Source organism: Miniopterus natalensis, chromosome 8, assembly GCF_054644295.1.
Source record: "Miniopterus natalensis isolate mMinNat1 chromosome 8, mMinNat1.hap1, whole genome shotgun sequence".
Classification (NCBI taxonomy): domain Eukaryota; kingdom Metazoa; phylum Chordata; class Mammalia; order Chiroptera; family Miniopteridae; genus Miniopterus; species Miniopterus natalensis.
In genome coordinates this window covers 45,005,538-45,026,054 of record NC_142088.1, presented here as the reverse complement: position 1 = coordinate 45,026,054, position 20,517 = coordinate 45,005,538, and the positions used below count along the sequence as shown (strand labels likewise).

At 33.3% G+C, this 20,517-nt stretch overlaps 1 protein-coding gene across 1 annotated transcript in view; it reads right to left on the bottom strand.

The window, feature by feature from the left end:
* The window catches only part of SCN7A (sodium voltage-gated channel alpha subunit 7), a 73,018-nt gene that overhangs the window by 29,717 nt on the left and 22,784 nt on the right, over nucleotides 1–20,517 (bottom strand). The window contains 8 exon segments of the mRNA XM_087819802.1: nucleotides 3,671–3,871; nucleotides 6,270–6,411; nucleotides 8,155–8,224; nucleotides 11,166–11,372; nucleotides 16,417–16,508; nucleotides 17,903–18,031; nucleotides 19,086–19,176; nucleotides 19,526–19,637. Of these exon segments, the coding sequence (XP_087675928.1) occupies nucleotides 3,671–3,871; nucleotides 6,270–6,411; nucleotides 8,155–8,224; nucleotides 11,166–11,372; nucleotides 16,417–16,508; nucleotides 17,903–18,031; nucleotides 19,086–19,176; nucleotides 19,526–19,637 (1,044 nt within the window).

The window sequence follows — 20,517 nt, the reverse complement described above, 5'->3', positions numbered from 1 at the left end:
AACTTTGAAACTGTAACTCCTCAGTGAGGGTTAAATTTGAGGACTCATGAAGGCACTTGTGTTTAGTACACAGCTGATGCTCAGTAAGCATTATTATTAACATTATTATTATAAATTACCCTAAAAGGGGATATAGTCAGAAGCAAAAATTTTATGTTGATGAAGAATTCTTCATATGAACTGCTGTGCCTTTTTATGTTCCCTGTAATTTGCCATTAACATTTTTCAGTTGCTTAGTATATTCTAAGAAGTCCCAAGCACTTAACATGAATTCATTTCATTTGAATCTTACAACAACCTATGAGACAGATATTATAGTTATTTACATATTACAGATAAAGAAGCTGAAGCTGAGAAAAATTAACAGAATTGGCAAATATCATACATCCATTAAGTGACTAAAATGGACTGAAATCTATATTTATCTTACTGCAAAATTATGCTTTCAGCCAATATGATCTAATGCTTTCTTATAATGTGAGAATATGAAGTATCTAAATGCTCTCCCACTAATACCAACATTAGAATTACACTCTGACTAGTCTTCATTCAGATCGGTCACCTAAAGGGTCCTCAGTACGTTACATGTTAAGTTCTTCTCTCTCCCGTGTTTTCTTATGTATAATAAAAAGCGAAAAGAAAAGAAATCTTGTGAAAATGTTTTTTACTCTCACTCTGGAAAACCTTTGCATGACAAAATGTCCTAGTACTCTTCCAAGGAAAGAAATTCTTTACAATTGAAATATTTTAATTAAAATCAGAAAGGCTTTGTGTGATCCAGAGCAGCCAAATGAATGAAGATATTGGAAAATTAGGAAATAATCCAAGTTCTTAAGCAGAGTTAATAGGGCATCTCATCCTGGGATAAGAGAAGCATTGTGGTCTTGGATACATTTGTGTATAGCCCTTGACATTTGAAATGTCACTTCAAAACAAATTACACATTCAACATATCATTCAGACTGTAATCATTCAATATTAAGGGCCCTGGACTCATTTCTAGACACAGAAAGCTTTTGTATTGTGTTTCTCTGTGACTTCCTCATGGGTGATATAATGACTATACTCAATAGCCTCTTTTTATACATGTTTTCTTCATATGGTCTATAATTGCTTCTTGTTTCAATGGTATGTGTGTTATGGACCGCGCAGAGACAAGTATTTGTCAATAAGTTATTTGTTATGATCCTGTATCATGTCGTTCCGGCCCACTTTTTGGAAGGATGACTTTCCTAGAGCTTATTTATTGATAATTGTTAGATGGGCAGGTACAGAAATTAGGGTACAGAACTCACCAGGGCAGGAAGCCCCAGGTGCCTAGCAAGGGGCAAAACTGGGAAAACAAGAACCTTGTCCCCAGGGTAATCTATCCTCACCTAGCATATTGCTGGTCATGCAGTTTAGACCTCCTAAGCGTTTCTCCCTAAAGATAACATCTAAGCCTCAGTTGTATTTCAGCTCCAGGCCCAGATAAGCAGCAAAACCAGGCAAGTGATGCAGGCGGCTGGCTAAGGACCAGACACATTGACTAATGACCTCCTGCCCTGGCACCAACCAATCAGTGGAGACCAAGACCCTGAAAGAGCACATCTGGAAAGTTGATGAATATTCTATTGAGACCTTCCCTTGAGACCTCTCCTAAGATTCCCATCTGCAAGACAAACAAAAGACCCAGGGTGAGCTCCCCACTAGGGAAGCATATGCTAGCGCCATCTCTACCCGTCTGAGGGGACCCAATAGGACTTGCAACCAGGGGAGCAATGGACAGCAGCAGCTCATCCCAGGCTTATCTCCTGAACCTGTCTCCAAGGCCCCCTTCTCTCTGACTTCTCAGTGAGCCAAAGCAGCCCTGCCTGGGCTCTCCCGTTGCTTCTTCTATGCTATTCCTTGTTTCACTGTCCCAAGTATATTTTTGCTGCCATCATGGACCCAATATCCTTTGGCTCAGTGCTGTGTAGCCCTTCCCTTTGGATATCCCCAACCCCTTTTAATAAATTTAATTTTTCTTTATTCACCCGTCTGAGATCGCTATCTTGCTTGCCTGTGCAATACCAATAGCCTTTTAATAATGATTTAATAAAAAGGGTTACATATGTAGGTAAGTTAACACTTTCCTCTTTTTAACTTTTTAAGAAGAAATCTTTAGTATTCATGAACATTTTAGCCAGATTTGCTACACATTCCAATCAGTGCCAGAGTATATCTTTTTTTTTTTTTTAATATATCTTTATTGATTTCAGAGAGAGGAAGGGAGAGGGAGAGAGGTAGAAACATCAATGATGAGTCATTGATCGGCTGTAGCCTGCAACCCAGGCATGTGCCCTGACCGGAATCGAACCCCGATCTCCCGGATCCTAGGTCGCTGCTCAACCGCTGAGCCACGCCTGGCTGGTCACCAGAGTGTATCTTGACCCTTTACTTTTCCCCATCTCTTCTATATGAGGGTCCCTGCTATAGTTTCTTTTTATCATTTGTCAGCTACCTCAATCTATCCTTTTGCCATATAATAGAAAATGTGGTTTGATCCCCGCCCCCCCCAGTGTAAACAATCTTTATTAGCAGGTATCAAGAGTGCAACGTAGTAACAAATCCAGTGAGATCCAAAGGAGGCAGGACATGGCTCCCTTCCCCCAACCAAGGGCCCATAACCAGACTAATGGGGCAGGAGCACTTGACTGTGGCCAGTTTGGACCCAGCGCCCTTCAAACAAGATCTCGGGGGGAAAGGAGCAACACCACTGAAGAGGCATGGCCTGGGTACAGTCATAGGTTGCACGCCTTCTGCTCAACACACAGCTTCACAACTCCAGGAAGGGGTGTTAGGCAACTGGCTAAAACTATCCCTCTCCAAAGCAAGGAGGTGCGAGATTGCCAGCTCCTGTGGAGTATAAGCAAAGTACTTCTGGCTCATTTCCTGGGTCTTGTTTTCCCTTTTAGCAAACCTTTCAGCACGATTTAGATTGTAAAAGAAAAATTCCTACAACTTCTTTAATGCTACTTCTGTCAATTCTTTTAGATTCATAAACCAAATCTTTTGCTTGAAAGATAAAAATCTGAAAATGTATTCAAACACAACACTAAGATCGTTGAAAATTAGAGTAAATCCTTGTTAAGTTTTACTAATCATGAATTTAATTACTCCATGAATAAAATAACTCCCTATATCATGACACACAGCTCATTTCCTCTTGAAGGAGCTAGCAAGATAATGAAGTAATTTTTTTAAAAATCTTTTTACAACTTCAACCCTGTACTTTTATCCATGCTTTTAGAACTTTGTGATTTCTAAATTATGGAAAGCATTATCACTTTGAGTTGAAAATGGAAATTTTCCATAGTTAATTCTGAAGCAAGTTTGAATAAATAAACTTTACCTGCATTGTGAGAAGTTTAAAAAATATGTATATATATATTCATAGTTTGTGAGCAGTAGTAATACATGTTTTGGAACAAAAAATGTATACATTAATGAAATCTTTAAAGATATTGGCTATTCCTACCATAGTGCATTCAGGAAAGAATGCTATGTAGCAAAAGCAAATACTCTTATCAGAATCACTTTTGGTCTTATCATGTACCAGATATCGAGCATCTAATAATGCACTCCTTGAGAAGACCTTGAGAAAATAACTCAGACTCTGTGATTCTAAGAAGCATTTAAAAAATTATACCTCAGCTGCTTCATTTTCTTCTTGAAGTAAAGTGTGCTGAAATTTTGGATCCATCTTCTTGGCTTTCTCAGCAGCTGTCTGCTTTTCTTCTTCATAGGACATAGCAAGTATGCCCAAGAACAAGCTTGCCATATAAAAGGCAAACCAAAAGCTTATTACAATAAAAAATATCATGTAGACCTTTCCAGAAGCATAAAGGACCTAAGGAGAGGTGGAAAACAGGACAAAAGAAGAAAATGTTATTTGTCTTCCAGTAATCTCCTGTTTTAAAATAAAAAATGAATTTTTTTATAAAAATAATTTAGTCATAGCTGGAATGTAATCACAAGACAGTTTTAGTACTGGCTCTATGTGGAAAAAATAAGCAAAAAACTCCTCAACTTTAGACATATCTAAGGTATAATATATATGGTATAAAACCAAAGAAAGAATTGAGTAATTTAATTAATTTAGGGTGAGCATTTGACCTTTATGTCTTCATTAATAAAGCAAACATAGTGAAAAAAAATTGTTATCTCCCAACAAAGAAAGCTGATGATCTAAATATGGAAGATAATTTCTTTGCAACAGAATCTTTAAATATATGAAATTTAATAAAGTTAGAGAATGAATGTTTAGAGATCACTTTCTTCTAATAATTACTGTATAGAAATAGCACAAGAAGATACAAAATCAGGTATTCAAAGGTGTGGGGAACAGAAATACTTGTGTATCTGTCAGAATATCTGCTTTGGTAAAGAACTTTGGATGAATGACAAGGAAAAGTTATATAATTCACTTATATGAATTTATTTATAAATAGAAAATCACAAAATTTTAGAGTTACAAACTGAGGATTGACTAGCTTTTATTTCATAATAATTACCTAAGGTAGATCAGAAAATTTAAAAATTTAGAAAGTTATAAGTAGATATCACAAATTCAAAATGTAGCCCACCAATTTATCCTGCTCACTGATTAAAAGTATAAGAGCAAGTAAAAAAAAAGTTTAATTTTTAAGCATTCATTTGAATCAATAAGTATTATTTATAGAAAATACTGTGTTAATATAGTTAAGAATGTTTACAGATTAATAGGAAGTTCTAATACTCAATCAGAAATATATTTTTTTAATCTATAGTATATAGTCTTTAAAAAGTATTTCTAATAAACCTCTTATCCCAGTGAGTCAGCTACTTAGGATTTGGCTAAGTATTTTTTCCACTGAACTAGCTGTCATTTACTGTACTATATTGAGGAGTCCGTAATAGATTTTATGGAGTATCCTGTAGGCCAGGCACATTAACAATGCTTTATGTTTATTATCTCATTAATTCTGTGCAATATATTTATGTGGTATTTACTATTACTTCCAAAGTGCAGAAGAGAGATGAAAATAAGATGGGCAAAATGATGCAGGTACCGCATGGACTCCGACACCAGGGAATTCCCAGACTGGTTTCTCATTTCAGGGGAACTGGGAAAAGATTTCCTTCAAGCCAATGCTAACAAGAAAATTAGCTAACACACTTTGAGGGTTATAAAGAAAGCAAGACATTTATTATTATATAAAATGACACAATCCAAAAATTCTTATGTTTTTTGTTTATTAAGATTTCATTAAGCATTCCTACATGTTAGATGTTGAGAACACAGAAATTAAAATAAGACAAAATACTTCTTCATAGGTAGCATATCTCCTAGTGGAAGGAAGAACTGAGCAAACAATTAAAATAACACTGTCAGAGGCAATGATAAGGGACCATGGGCTTCCGGTAGGAAATGATATGAGCTGACGGAAGAGCTCAAAGGAGAAATCTGGCGTTGAGGCATGAATCCAAGGCATGAGACTGAAGACAGAAAAAAATTTGGATTTGAGGCAGAGTGCAACAGGGATTAATAAAAAAAATTATGGGAAAAGCTTATGTAGGAAACAGCAAGTTTTTTTTTATACTCAAATAGAGCAGAAAGTACATAAAGAAAACCTGAATCTTTGTTTTAGTGAGTATTATGTCCTTCTGAGAAACTATGGCACACAAATTATCAGTGATGAAGACAGGCTTTCAGAATTTGGATTTCAGGTTTCATAACAAGCCTTCTGTTACAATTGAGGCACAATTGAATATTAAAGAGAAAGGAGAATAGAAGCATTGAAAGGAAATAGCACATTGTATGTATTCAATAAACAATTGTGTAATACTTGGTAATCTCATAGGTTCAAATTTGTGACTAAAGAATTGGTATCTAGAAATGTTCTTAACTCAGTTAATATCACAAAGCAGAAGAGTGATACCTGGCACATGTATGTTTGTAACTTTGGGGAGGTTACCCAACCACTCTGATCTTAATGTCTTCATAGAAAAAGTGGATGTATATATACACATACTGACCATGTACAATTGTTTAAAGCTTAAATATCACACATAAGAGCACAGACTTTGGCATAGTGTTAGAATATTGTTTGACCTTTAATAATTCTGGTTTTCTTTCCTTCTGTCGCCAAATTCTTCTCCACATAAAAATTTAATTAACTATGTTGCATTCGATCATTATCTTAGAAGGGAGGAGCATGGAGCATGGTACCATTCTTATGTGCACAGCAGATTATCTCTGTATTTACCTGGTGATACAGGGCTTCAGGGAAATCCTGTGTCATTAACCGGAATAGGGCTAGTAAGGCCCAGCCGAAATTGTCAAAATTTGTGTAGCCATTATCAGGATTTATGCCAGCTTTTACACACACATATCCTTCAGGACACTGACTAAAAAAGACAAAGAAAAGAAAAACTGCTTACTCTTACGTGACTTTCAGATTATGGCCAAATCATAAATGTAGAACATCTGTCCATAAATAATAAAAGGCTCTCGTTTCTACAGGGAGCAGTCTTTTCCCAAACAATTCCCAATGAAAAAATTGCATATGTCTTAGATTTTAAGTTGGTATACGTGAACAGTGCTAATATAGCTAAAAGGAAATAGGGCCTTGACAAGTGGTTTTTGCCAAGCCTTTGTTAAAGGTTTCTTTACTACCCAATATCAAAGTGAAAGTATAACCGATGAAATAGAACAGTGATAAAAATAAAACTGCAATAGGTGAGGGTGAGGGTTTAATTTTCAAGTAATCTCACCTCAACTCCTTAGAGCCTATTATTCAAGGATGAGAAAACATTTATCACATTAATAATTATAAGCAGTACTTTCACTACCAAGGAAAGAGCAAGTATTTATTTCATTTCCTTTTATGGAGTCTTCATACTTTTATCTACTGGTGGCTTGAGTGTCTGGCCAATGACTGCTGCAGTGGCCCAATAAACCATGCTTCCCTCTATTCACCGGCTTGCCTAGTTCCCTCCCACATTATTTTGGCTTTGGCCATGTGAATTGTTTTGGACATTTGTTAATGGTTAATAAAGGTCGTACAAACAGAGGTTTAAAAGTAATTGTGCCTTGAGGCTTGCTAAACTGCTGACTCACATAATCTGAACAAATGAATTTTTGTTCTTGTCTTAAGGCACTGACTTTTGGGATCCTTTACCCTGCAACAAGGTATGAGGGCTACAGGCGAAACACTCATGACTCTCTTCTGGCCTTGAAGTGTATCATTGTGATTCTGACTATCCAAGACCAAGTATCTTCCATATGAGTCTGGAATGTCCACAAAAAGGGTTAGCTAGAGTTGTATGGGACAGACATACAATGAGATGAGTTCCCAATTTGGACTTGAGACGAGAGTGTAAGCCCAGAAAGAGTTGGGCAAAAAGAGTTGAGCAAGTGACAAAATATCCAAATCAACTGAATATAACTAAACTACATAATTCATGCTCCTCTCCCCATCGTGTGCCTTTCGTCAATCTGGGTCCCCAAGCCTAAGAAAGAGTTGAGCCTACAGATGGGTATCAAATCATCCAAACTGAGGGAAGTAACGTAAAGAACGACACAAGGCATAGCACTGTGCAGAAGCTATTTCTACTTCCATATCTCATCTGAAACAGCAGGACAGGAGGACATGAGAGTTGTGTGCTCACTGAAGAATTACTTATAAATACTGTTTTTAAGAACAAGAAGCTTTGTATTAATATAAGTTACTGTCATAAAAGATAGTCAAGCCATAAAATAAGTGAAATAACAGCATATCTTTAATATTATTTTCTTCAAAGGCTCTGGCCAAAGAAAAGATTACACTATTGTCCTTTCTGGTAATTTCCACTAGCTCTGAGGCACAAGGAAAACAGAAAAAATCAGACCTTGTTTAAGTCCCAGCTCTGCTGTTTACTAACTTCTTGATCTTAAATAAATACTTTACGTATTGTCTATTGGTTTCTTTTGTAAAATTGTTTTAAAATTGTTTTAATAGTATTCCATAATATTCACTTCTCAACATGGTTTTGATGATCAAATTAGGTAATCTAATCAAATGGGAACCATAAGTAAAGGCAGTAATTATTCAATAAATACTATTGATTGGTGATGGTGACTTGATAGAAGAAAACATCAACATCACTTACCCGGCATCTGTTCTGTTGCCGCAAAGGAGAGCATATCTTTCTCCTTCCAAATAATAGAAGTTTTCTGTTTCTGAAAATAGGAAAGAAATGATATTCTATATCTAATCATGAGGGGATAGCATATCTGAAAACCATTTAAACCACTATAGTGGGAATGAATTAGCATATAGCCTGGCTGTTTTTTGTTTTGTTTTGTATTTTAATCTAGGAGGCTGTCCTAGCATCTGATGCACCAGCCAAAAGACCTCTGGCAATCCACCTACTTCACTTACCTGAAGGTGATAAAACTCAGTATAGAAAGAGGAGATTTCCTTTCAAAATCAGAGTTCAGGAAAATGAATATAACTAGCCAGGTATGATTAGGTCCCTGAAGGAAAAATTTCCAAGACTAATATGTTTGAAAGCTGAGAACCTTTATTTCCAGAATTTATTCCTGATGCTCTTCCTGAGCAGAAGACCCAATTTTTCTGTCTTTGGGTTTAATTTCCATTCTCTTCTCACTCTGACACTTATTTTTCTACATAGAATATCCAGTGCCAATTACTTCCCTGATGTCACCCAATTTTGACCACAACTCAAGCTGATCTTAATTACAGCCCATAGAATCTATCCATGTATCCTTCCCTGTCAATTAAAATGTAAACTGTGTATTTATAAATATAGTTACCAGGGTTGGGAACATGCATCCTTAAGAGCATTGGTTTTTAGGTTCTAAATTCAAATCACAGAGATCAAAACCATGAGAGCAGTCCTGAGTGTGTGTGTTTGTGTATGTGAGTATACATACAAACATATATATGTACACAAAATTGTATGTATATTATTCATACAAAATTGAATTACTCCAATCTCAAATAATGTCACCTGAAATAACTTTAGAAAAAATTGAAATCATAAATAATTAAATCATCAAAACTTTTGAATGACAGTCAAAAACCAAATGGAATTTGACATTAGTAAAACTAGGCAGTTTCAATTACTTTCCTAAGTACAAGGACTATGACATGTCAATTAGGTTAATAATATAATATATTCAGCAATTCCTAACTTGCTATTTGAGGAAATGGATTTGACAAATTTTAAAGTGGTAATCTTTAAAAGTGATTTCTTTATAATATACGGTGTCCCCCCAAAATGTATATACACTTTGAGCAGTTATTAATTCCAATGTGTTAAATCTGAAAAGAAAGAAATATCAATTGAGCTATCAGCTGTTAAAGTGTGGATACATTTTTTGGGGGCACTCTGTATATTTTAATAAAGATGAAAAGAACCTGTTTTCTTAGCAATAACTAGTGAAGTAGCAAAAATTGCCAATTTTTAAGTAATTAGCATATTTTTGTTACCATGTCAAAGAAACCAAAGGGTATTTCAATTGGAAACTAACATTCAGTATCTATCTCTTGTCCTCACCACTAAAATCAGGACCTTGAAATTGACACACATAATAAGGAAACATTTCACATACTCATATACTAATAATTTTGTATTACTCACATCATAATCATATTATGGGGTAAACTGAAGAGTAAAATTTATTAAGATTTGTTTTAGAACTTATTAAATCCAAAGTATAAATCAGTGTAGAAGGACTACATAAGAAGTACCAACATTTGGTTTTTATTAGTTAAAATATATCCTTTTTTCCTAAATACTGTCAGAAAGGACTTGATAATTTCAATATGAGAGAAAAATCCAGTAAGAATGTGGTCTGGTGAAAAGGGAATCGGTATTAAAGCCAGGTTGTGCTTGGTCAGAATCCTGGTTTTATCACCATGTAGTTACAATGCTCTGGAGCATTCACTGAATTTCTCTGAACTTCATTTCCTTGTTTGTAACAGGGGATATTAGTGTCTCCTCTGCAGGATTATGGTGAAGATATATGACCAGGCTTGTGAACTACTTAAATATGAGTTAAGCAATACCTATGTGGCATTATTTCTATTAGCCTAAAATATTCTCAAAATTAAAAACTTTTGGCCTCTAAAGGTCACTGTCAAGAAAGTGAAAAAGCCCAAAGAATCGAGAAAATGTTTTCAAATCATGTATCTGATAAGAGTCTGGTATCCAGGATATATAAAGACCTTATTTCAATTCAATAATAAACAAGCAAATAACCCAATCAGAAATGGACAGTGGATTGAAATAGACATTTCTCCAAAGAAGATATACAAGTGGCCCATAAGCACATCAAGTGCTGTTGAGCAACATTAGTCATTGAAGAAATGCAAATCAAAGCTACAGTGGGACACCTCATACGTCCTAGAATAACTATAATTAAAAAAGGGGTAATAACAAGTGTTGTCAAAGATGTAGAGGAACTGGAACCCTCATATACTGCTGCTGATAATGTAATGTGGTGGAGTAACTTTGGAAAACAGTTTGGAAGTCCCTCTAAAAGTTAAAATTACCATATGACTCACCAATTCTATTCCTAGGTATATAACCAAGAGAACTGACAGGAGATGTTTACACAAAAATGTGTACATAAATATTCATAGCAGCATTATCCATAATAGTCATAAAAGATAAAAAACATATCAATCAATTGATGAATGTATTTTTAAATGTGATATATACATAAAATGGAATATTACTCAGCCACAAAAAGAGATGAAGTACTGATTGGTGCTACAACATGAACCTTGAAAACATTATGTTAAATGAAAGAAGCTAGTCACAAAAGACGATACATTGTTTGATTCGTTTATATGAAATGTCCAGAATAGGAAAATATATAGAGACAAAAAGTAGATTAATGGTTGCCAGGGGCTGGTGCAAGAGGAATGAGAAGTGATTGCTGATGGAGAGGAGTTTTTGTTCAGGGTAATGAGAATGTTCTGGATTTAGACAGTGGTGATGGTGATACAACCTTGTGAACAAACTAAAACTGTGACTCTTATGGTATGTAAATTATACATCAATTTTAAAAACCAAAACTAAAAACAACATGCCCCCCCGCAAAAAATAAAAATTTTAATTTTTTGACATAGATGGCAAGTGATTCTTACCTCGAATGTAACCTGGGTTTCTGGTTCTGTTGTGCAGGGTTTCAGTTTCATTTTCTTGGGGCCATCGGAGACATTTATGCTTTAGGTTGCCCATGAAGAGCCCCATCCCAATTAGAGAAAATACGCTCAGAAAAAACAGAGTAAGGATAATGACACCAGTAAGTTTCTTCACGCATTGGAGCAGGGTCCCTACATAAGACTTCACACCTGAAAAGAGACAGGTTTGTTTTCAATAAACTAAAATCTCTTAGTAAAGCAGTAGTAGCAAACTTCTCCCACAGCATATACATACTCCATCGAAATTGGTAGCTTTGTGCTTCATAATCTAATTTATCATTATCTAGGTCTAATAAATTAATGAAACCCCAAACTTTAAGGTTTTTGTATTGTTGCTAATTTTTTACACCTAACAAAATAATTCAGACACAATATATTTTAAAATTAGTCATCTGTTCGTTTCTCTGTACTACGTAAAGGACAGACTTTCTCTCTTGGTTACTGCTTTTCATACCAATCACCATTGTTTATAAGCATAAGTAAAGATATAGTTATTAATCAAAATGGGTTGCAAATGTTGTTGAAGCAAAAAGTAGTTGGAAATAGCAGTTTTCTATAATATTCTTTCATTAATTTTTAAGACTTCAATTTTTGGAAATGATTAAATAAAACATGAAAAATTTTAATGATTACAAATGAGAAAAACACAACTGTGATATATGCAAGCTGTATTTATTTATTTTTATGGATTTCAGAGAGAAGAAGGGAGGGGGGGAAGAGAGAAAGAGAGAGAGGGAGAGAAACATCAATGATGAGAGTCATTGGTCGGCTGCCTCCTGCAATGCACTTCAGAGAGTGGAAGGGAGAGGGAGAGAGAGATAGAAAGAAACATCAGTGGTGAGAGTCATTGATCAAGTGGTTGCCTCTTGCAACGCCCCACACTGGGGACTGAGACCATCACCGGGGTATGTGCCCTGACCAGGAATTGAACCTCCATCTCCTGGATCACAGGTCAATGCTCAACTGCTGAGCCACGCCCGGACAGGTGCAGGCTGTATTTATATCAGAACACTTTCTAACTGAGAATTCAAGTTTAAATTTGGCTTTATTTAAAGACATTTGTTATTCTAGTTATTAAAAATAAGACATGCTTAATTCTGAAAACGTAGAAAACAAGAAGAAACAAAACACAAAAAATACACAATTGTACTTCACAGATGAAACTACAAATTTCCTTCCTTCCTCCTTCCTTCTCTCCTCTTTTCCCCTTGGTCTCTTCTTATTTGTTGGTCTGTTTATAGTTAGGATTCTAATAACTGCTCAGCTCAACAATGAACGAGAATACAGTAGCTCTGTGATGCCAAGCAAGTTAATCAACATTTTTATACCTCCATTTTATTATCTTTAAAATGGGAATAATAACACTTATTTCATATATTATTGTGAGAATTAAAAATCTATTTTTTTAAATGACCTCCACAGATGATTGGACTTCTTGAGTGTAATAGAATGGGGCTGAAATAAAGCTACTCTTACGGTTAAAGAAATGTGATATGTAGATTAAATACATTTTTGGGGACACCCTACACATTCAATGGCTAGTATATTAAAATACATTTATATAGCCTAATTTGCTACTTGAAATTATACTATTAACATTTTTTGCTATATACAAGTGTTTTTTTTAAGTGTTACATAAGAAATGGTATGACCACTTAAGCATTGACACATATGTTTAAATTGCTTTTCAGAGATGTTAAACCAATGTGTAAACCAAACACTATATATGTATATAGCCAAGCCTTCATTAAAAATAAAATATTAAAAAAATTATTTCCAATTTATTAGAAGAAAAATGAGATCACTTTAATATAATTACTGTGATTACTATAATGAACTTTTAAAACATGCATATTTGCACTGTACTTTGTTTTATAACTTTCCTGAGTCCTCTGTATATTATTCTACTGAAAAATTTTTCATATTGTTTTCTTGTAGTTATTTTTAAGAATAGCTCTTAAGAATAGGTGTGTGTATACACACACACATATATACCAAATTTTTATGAGCTTTAATTTATTGGTGACATTTTGTTTGAGAGTAAAAAAATCACCATCCAATTTTACAGAATCAAATTTATTAATAATTTTCTTTTTTTCACCATTCATTGTTATTTACCAGTCAAAGTTCTGAACCATATGCCAATTTTGATTTTGATTTCCTGGTTTAACTTTCCCCTTCATTTTACTTTTAAACTTTCATTTTGTTTTAGTTTAGGTATCTCTGGTGAAGTTCAATTTATTTCTGATTTAATATTAAAGTCTCTACATATTGACAGAAAAACTTAAACCAATAATTTTCACTTTCATAAACTGGCTTTATTTTGGATTGGCCTTTACCATTTTGGTTTTTGGTTTTTATATTCCCCTTATGATTTACTATGTATTCTACATTTTCTAAATAAAGTTCAATATCTTTCTTTATTCTTCTAGTATATCTATTTTGAGATCCTGTATCAAACTTAAGTTCTTATTTTGAACAAATGTACTCTCCACATCAAAAATAAAACTGTATCTACTAGTCTTACCACAAAAGAACATAACTATATTTGCTTTCTCACATTTCTCAATTTCCACTTCTCAGTTTTTATTAAAGTAATTTCAAAACTTTGACCTAATTATAATTGTTAATTTTATGTAGTTTGCACTGTATATTCTCTTTCATGATTTATAGGAAGGATAACATTCAAAGTCTACAAAGGTTTCTCAGACAATATAAATTCATACAAATAGGAAGAGGAGGAGACTGGGTTGAAGATGCCGGACCTAAAGGGTCAGCTGCTCCACAACTCCAGCTGGTAGTTGCATCCAGGAATTTGGTTGGATTGATGCTGACAGTTTATCCAAATTAATTTAGAGTTTAATGTTAAAATCACCAGATTTTTATAAGGTTGGTATCTATTCCAAAGTTTTTAATAACACAAATAAAATATGTTTCTAGTTCAAGAATGACTTACAGATGTCCATGCCAGAATTACTAATTTATAATATTTGTATTCTGTTTTGCAACCCACTAACAACAGTTATTTGGAATTCATTCTCTATTGAAATGATTTAAAAGTTCATTGCGATTACGTTTGGTAGTAAATCTTCCCATTGTTGAATATTTTATTTTTATACTTTCATTTTTCAACAGATATTCAGGAAAGATACACATGTAAAATTTCAGAACTCTTATGTGGCTGAGAATATATTTCTGTTGACTTCACACATGAATGACAGACAGGTATAAAATTCTAGTGTCATAACCTCTCTGCCTACACTCCCCCTGAAGTTCTGAAACTCCACTGCCCACTCAAAAGGTCTAAGGATGGCCTTTCCATAGCCTCTTTTTTTTTTAAAAATTTTTTCCTTGTAGGGGTTTTATAGTACTTTTATAAGTGTATCTTTTAGTTTTTTTGTGTGGGTTTTTTTTTTTTGTCTTATATAAGATGAACCTTTTCCATTTGTGACTAAGGTCTTTCTCAATTTAAGTGATTACAAAAATTCTGATGTATTTTTGAATAATTTGTCTTTTACATTTATTCTGGTCTCCTTTTTAGTATTACCAATTATCCATAAAGTGAAACTTAGTTTTCTTTCCTTCAGTAATCCATCCAATTTTTGGTTCTACTGTATTAATATAGAGCACCTCTAGTTTTTCTCTACACAAGTGGTTTTGATTTACTCTACCATAATATTATACAGATATTATATTGTACTGCTTCTATTGCCCTCAAATATTAACCAAGGGTTATTATAATTTTTATCACCTTTTAATTTTAACAATCTTTTTATTTGTCATTTTATAATCTCGTTTTCATCTTCTGCTTCCAAGAGTTTAGGTTTTCTTCTATTGGGACTACAAAACATGAGTTTTTATGCTTGCTCCTATTTCTTAGAGCACTTTTTTTTAAAAGAAAAAAAGAATTCTTTTCAATCTCTGAAATAGTATGTTTCTCTTTCTATGTTGCAAAATATTTTTATACACTTTATATTGCTGCTATGTGCCCTGCTTATCTTCTCCCTTAAAGAAAAAGAGTAGGTCCTACCAGCCTGTGTGCTGTGAACTCCAGTAAGTGTACTCCTCTTGCATTAACTGGGGTTCACCTGATTTCTTCTATAATCCTTGCCTCTACTCCTAAAATGAAGATGCAGTTGATGCAATTTTATTTTCTAGTAATTTGCGGAGACCACTAAGGAAGTTAAGACTGTGACAATTCCTACCAGGGCAACTCTCACTGGTTGCTTCACTGGGTTTGGCGAAACTGCCTTGCCACAAACCATGTTTACTATACAGCTCTATTGAGATATAACTTATAAATCATACAATTCACCCATTTAATGTGTACAAATCAGTGTTTTAGTATATTTACACAGTTATGCATCCATCATCACACTCTCCAATCTTTTTGCTGTTTTACCAGCCTAGACTCCAAGTACATAGTATGTGTATGTGTGGCCTCCTTTATGGTGTCCCAGTAGACAAAAATTGCCTGTAGTTCTTACTTTTGGTATTATCACACTTTCCCCTGGGCTTATTGATCCAACTACTTCATAATAGTCTGACTCATAGCAGCCAAAAATCTCTGATAGGAGTTGTTCCTATCTAATTGTTTTAATTCATTCTGAATAACAAATTAGGTGCTGGTGGGGTTCTTTAGGATATCTTCAGGAATGGGAGCTATAAATTAGTCCTCAGCATCTTCCATCAATGTGGTCACAGCCTTATTTAGCAGGACCTCCTCAAACTTTGTGGCATGTGGAATGCACCCTATCCAAGCACTCAGAACAAAAGGGGATTTATGTCATGTTACTTTATTTATTTCATCTGATTGTTAGATCCAATAGGAGAAGAAGAAGAAGGTTAGACATCTGTCTGGGCTGCTATCTCTCTCAGAAGCCTAAAGACAATTTTATAAGTTCATACTTAAGATGTAAGAATAAATAAATAGTAGAAAAATAATATTTTTGATTGAGCTCTATATTTTATCATAATTAATGAACCCACTCCAAATAAATAACAGTCAAATGTGACATTTTTTTGCCTTTCCTGTAGTGACTGAAATAAATTTAAATATCAGATAATTTATTGATTTCAAAGCTGAAGCAGTATTCAATTTAATATTTCTTCAAATAGTAACAGAGGAATACAAATCAATATATGGGAATACATAAAACAAAATGAAGACAAGGAACTCAGTGCCATTTCTTACCTTGGTTTAAAGGAATAATTTTCAAAATTCTCAAACTTCTCGCAATTCTAAATATTAGTATGAAGTTCAGAGGTGAATATATTGTTATATGCCTGTGGAATTAAGTTAGAGTTATTTAGAGGTCATACTGAGATTATGCTAAGTATCTTTGGCTTTTTATATTCTTTAAAACTTATTTTTAAAACCATATATCCAAATATTTCTCTTGCTCTCATTATTCCATTTTGCAAATAGTGTATTACTGATTGGAAGACAAAGATTGCTGCAACGTGCACAGTAGCCAGGTAAATACTAATTCACAATCAAATATGAGAATTTATAAAATTTTGATACTGTGAGTTCTCTTAATTCCATATTTATGTCATCTTCATAAATACTTTGTTATCTAACTAATAACAAGATAATTTAAAATAAAAACAGTAATCTTTTAAAGGAATGAGCTTCAGTTGAAGGAATTAAGGTGATTTTGATGAGAACAGTGGTAATGGTGACGATAGAAGAAAGGAAGGTACACAGTGGTTAAGAGCACAGGCTCTGGAGCCAGACTGGCTGGGTAGAAATCCAGGCTCCACTCTTTACTGGCTGAATGATGGAAAAATTATCTAATCTTTACTGTCTCAGTTTCCCCAGAAGTAAAGTGGGGATAATAATACTTCCTTATTCTGAGGTTTCTGAGGGGATTAAGTGTGTTAATACATGTAAAGTGCATAGAAGAACAACTGGCACAGGCTAAGAGACATCTAAGAGTTAGCTGTGTTAAGTGTTTGCTAACACAGAAGAAGAAATAATAATAGTAATAGTAGAAGTAGTGGTGATACTAATTGCAATGATTTTAGCTACTATATTCTGATTGCTTACAACATGGCAGAACTAATTATTAACCTTTATAAATACATTTTTTTAATTTTTGACACAGAATCTATAAATATAATATTATTTTAACTTTAACAGGCATTTAACACCATTGATCACTCAACCACAAAGCGGAGTACATTAAAAAGATGTATTTAAAAAATAAATGCATATGCAAATTATTAGAATTTAATGTAACACTTTAGGAAATGTAAAAAATTATGTGTGTGTTTTTCAAATAGCTTATTCAGATATCTAATATAGTTATTGGTCTTAGGAAATGTAAGTAAATAAAATGTAGATTTGAGACAAAACTGTATATGCTAGGATCCTCTCCTAAGTCTCCAGATTTTCTGCTGACTAAAAATAACTTAAAAAGCAAAAATTCAACTTCTACCATCTTTGCTTCATATGGAAAACATAGATAATATCCCATTCCTTTCATTTTTATTGCATATTCTGAGACCTAGTTCAGTTGGAGCTGCCTGAGGGAGCTCACTATGACTATAATTTATGAAATATTCTTTATTTGCAAAATTTTTTCAGGGAGAAAACTTTTCCACCCTCAATTTTTTAATGAAAAGCATTTGCTTAGCAAGGTATTAAGATGTTTGCAGCTTAAATAAATACTCACTCAAACAAAGTTACACTGAAGTCAAGCCAGTTCCATGGATCACCAAAGAAATAATAAGATCCTGTCCAGATGCCTCTTGCAACGAGTTTTACAAGTATTTCAAATGTGTAAATTGCAAGCAAAGTGATCCTGCAGAAAAATTTTATATTTACATTAAAAGTGAAAATAATACATTGTCAGTTCTGAAATACAATGTCTATGATAACTATCTGGCAACCAATCAACCAACGAACCAATCAACTGCCAGACAACAATCCAAAAAGCATGTGCCCTTTGAATCGTAGGATAGGCTTTAGATAGGGCTTCTAGGGTGGCCTATGTCTCATGGCATCAACCATACAATCTGACTATCAGTTTTTTCAACAAGTGCTAGCTCAGGATTATAGTCTTTATATTTATTTAGGTAAATGATGAAAATTTCAAATATCAAATTTATTCCACGTTGGGAATCATGCAATAATTAACTCAATGGTAAAGGGGTTTAAAGAACTAATTTTATTATATGTACATATAATGCCTTTTATGGCTAATCAGTATTATATTTACCTTCCAAAGTCAATTAGTTTTAAGAGCAGAATTAAACTTGAGAGACAGCATCAAGAAAGCCTTCATCCCTAGAAAATTTAATGGGCCTTTCCATCACTGTAGGCTAACGCCAAGTCAATCTACTCACATACCCCAGGAAAGAGAAAAGAAGTAGAATAGAAAGAAAGGCGAATAACTTTCATAAAGAATGAAAAGAAATAAAGTTATCTGAGTTTGAAACAAATCAGGTGTGGGATTGCAACAGTAAAGAAAATTTGAGGAACTGAATTATTATATTAATCCTTAGTGATTAACTTTAAAATAAAACCTCATTTGTATGATACCAGAGGCATAAGCCTATAGCTAGAGACTCAAACATTTACATAATGTTAACCTAACAGGTTGGGAAATAATGAAAGAGCAGAAAAACATTAAAATTGATTAATTGACACATATGTATATTTGTTTCTACTTAGAAAATTCATTAATCATGGTAGGTATATAAATATTATGTACAATGACTATTATGTTATATATAAGATATAAATATTAAATTGTACAATTTTATAATATTTAGTATATAATGTACAGTAGTGCCATATGTAAATATAACATATAATCTTATATTAGAATATGTATAATAAACTTTATTACTTACTGTAATTCTGGCCCCCATTTTGGCAAATTAGTCATGGACATAAATACGCAGTCAATCAGGACACTAATCAAAATAAACAGTCGAAAAAATGTAGATTACAGTCAAGGAATAATAGATAATAAATAATATTGGAAATACATGTTTCTAAATCTGTTTATATGCATATACACGTGAAATAAAAGTTTCTTAAACTATCAAAAAATATATATTATTCATATTGACAATGAAGATTAAGATTTGTGAATATTTACTACTGTTATGTGTACTAAAAATATATTTAAATGCATTTTCAAATATGGGACACTTAGTGCAGTTGATCCAGATTTCAATATGACATAAAGTGAGACATCAATTCAAAAGAGGAAAAGACTGCAGCGCTATTTGAACAGAATAGTTGCATTTGATATTTACACATTCTAAAGTCAACAGAAAAGGATATGGGTGCACCAAAATCTTCACAGCTGTTCTTCTAATTAAATTGAAAGGCGACAGTGTACACCAGGTGGCATTAAATCTGAAAATTGTTCTCTTTTTATTTAATACCATGAAAGTCTGTAAGGCAAAAAAGAGCATCGTGTGAAATGAGAACTATGAACTATATAATCTAACCAAGTATGCGACATATTGACAATGGCTATTTCAGCCATGAGTTCTAACAGTTATGTTTTTCTTATATTTTGATATTCTTTCACAGACAAAATCAATGGAAAGGTGTGAGTTTGAAAAACAGAAACAAAAATAACCCTCTTTTCATTGATATTTAGGCTTATCAACCACTTTTTTTTTTTGGCTAGCATTCTACTTGAGAAAACCATTTGCCATATACCAGTCCTCAAGTCTTCCTACATAACTGAAATAATAGAAAGAAAGGTATATATTAACAGCTTATGGAGATGCATTTAAACATACTAGAATTCAATAAATGTAAAAAAAAATGTTAATTTAATTTCAAGGCAAATGAGGTGTGGGATTACAATAGTAAAAATGATCCAAATGCACTGAAATATTACATCAATCATTAGTAATTATTCATGGTTTAAAACCCTACTTGTTTGTTATCATTGTCATAACATACATTTAGATCATGTAAAAATAATATGTTGAGATATAAAGCAAAACAAATGAAAGATAAAAAATATCCTAAAAATGAGTCATATACATATGTATCTATGTATATGTGTGTGTATCTACAATATATATGTACGCACTCTGAAAGTGTGTAAGAGTGTATGTCTCTGTATACACACCTTTACTATAATACACACCCATTTGGAAAATTCATTTATTGTGGTATGTGCATAAATATATATTGAATATTACATATGTTATAATATAACAGTATATAATATATGGTATATAATGCAATGTAATACAATATACTATAATATACTAAAATGATATGTTTAAATATAACCTCTTATACAGGGCATGG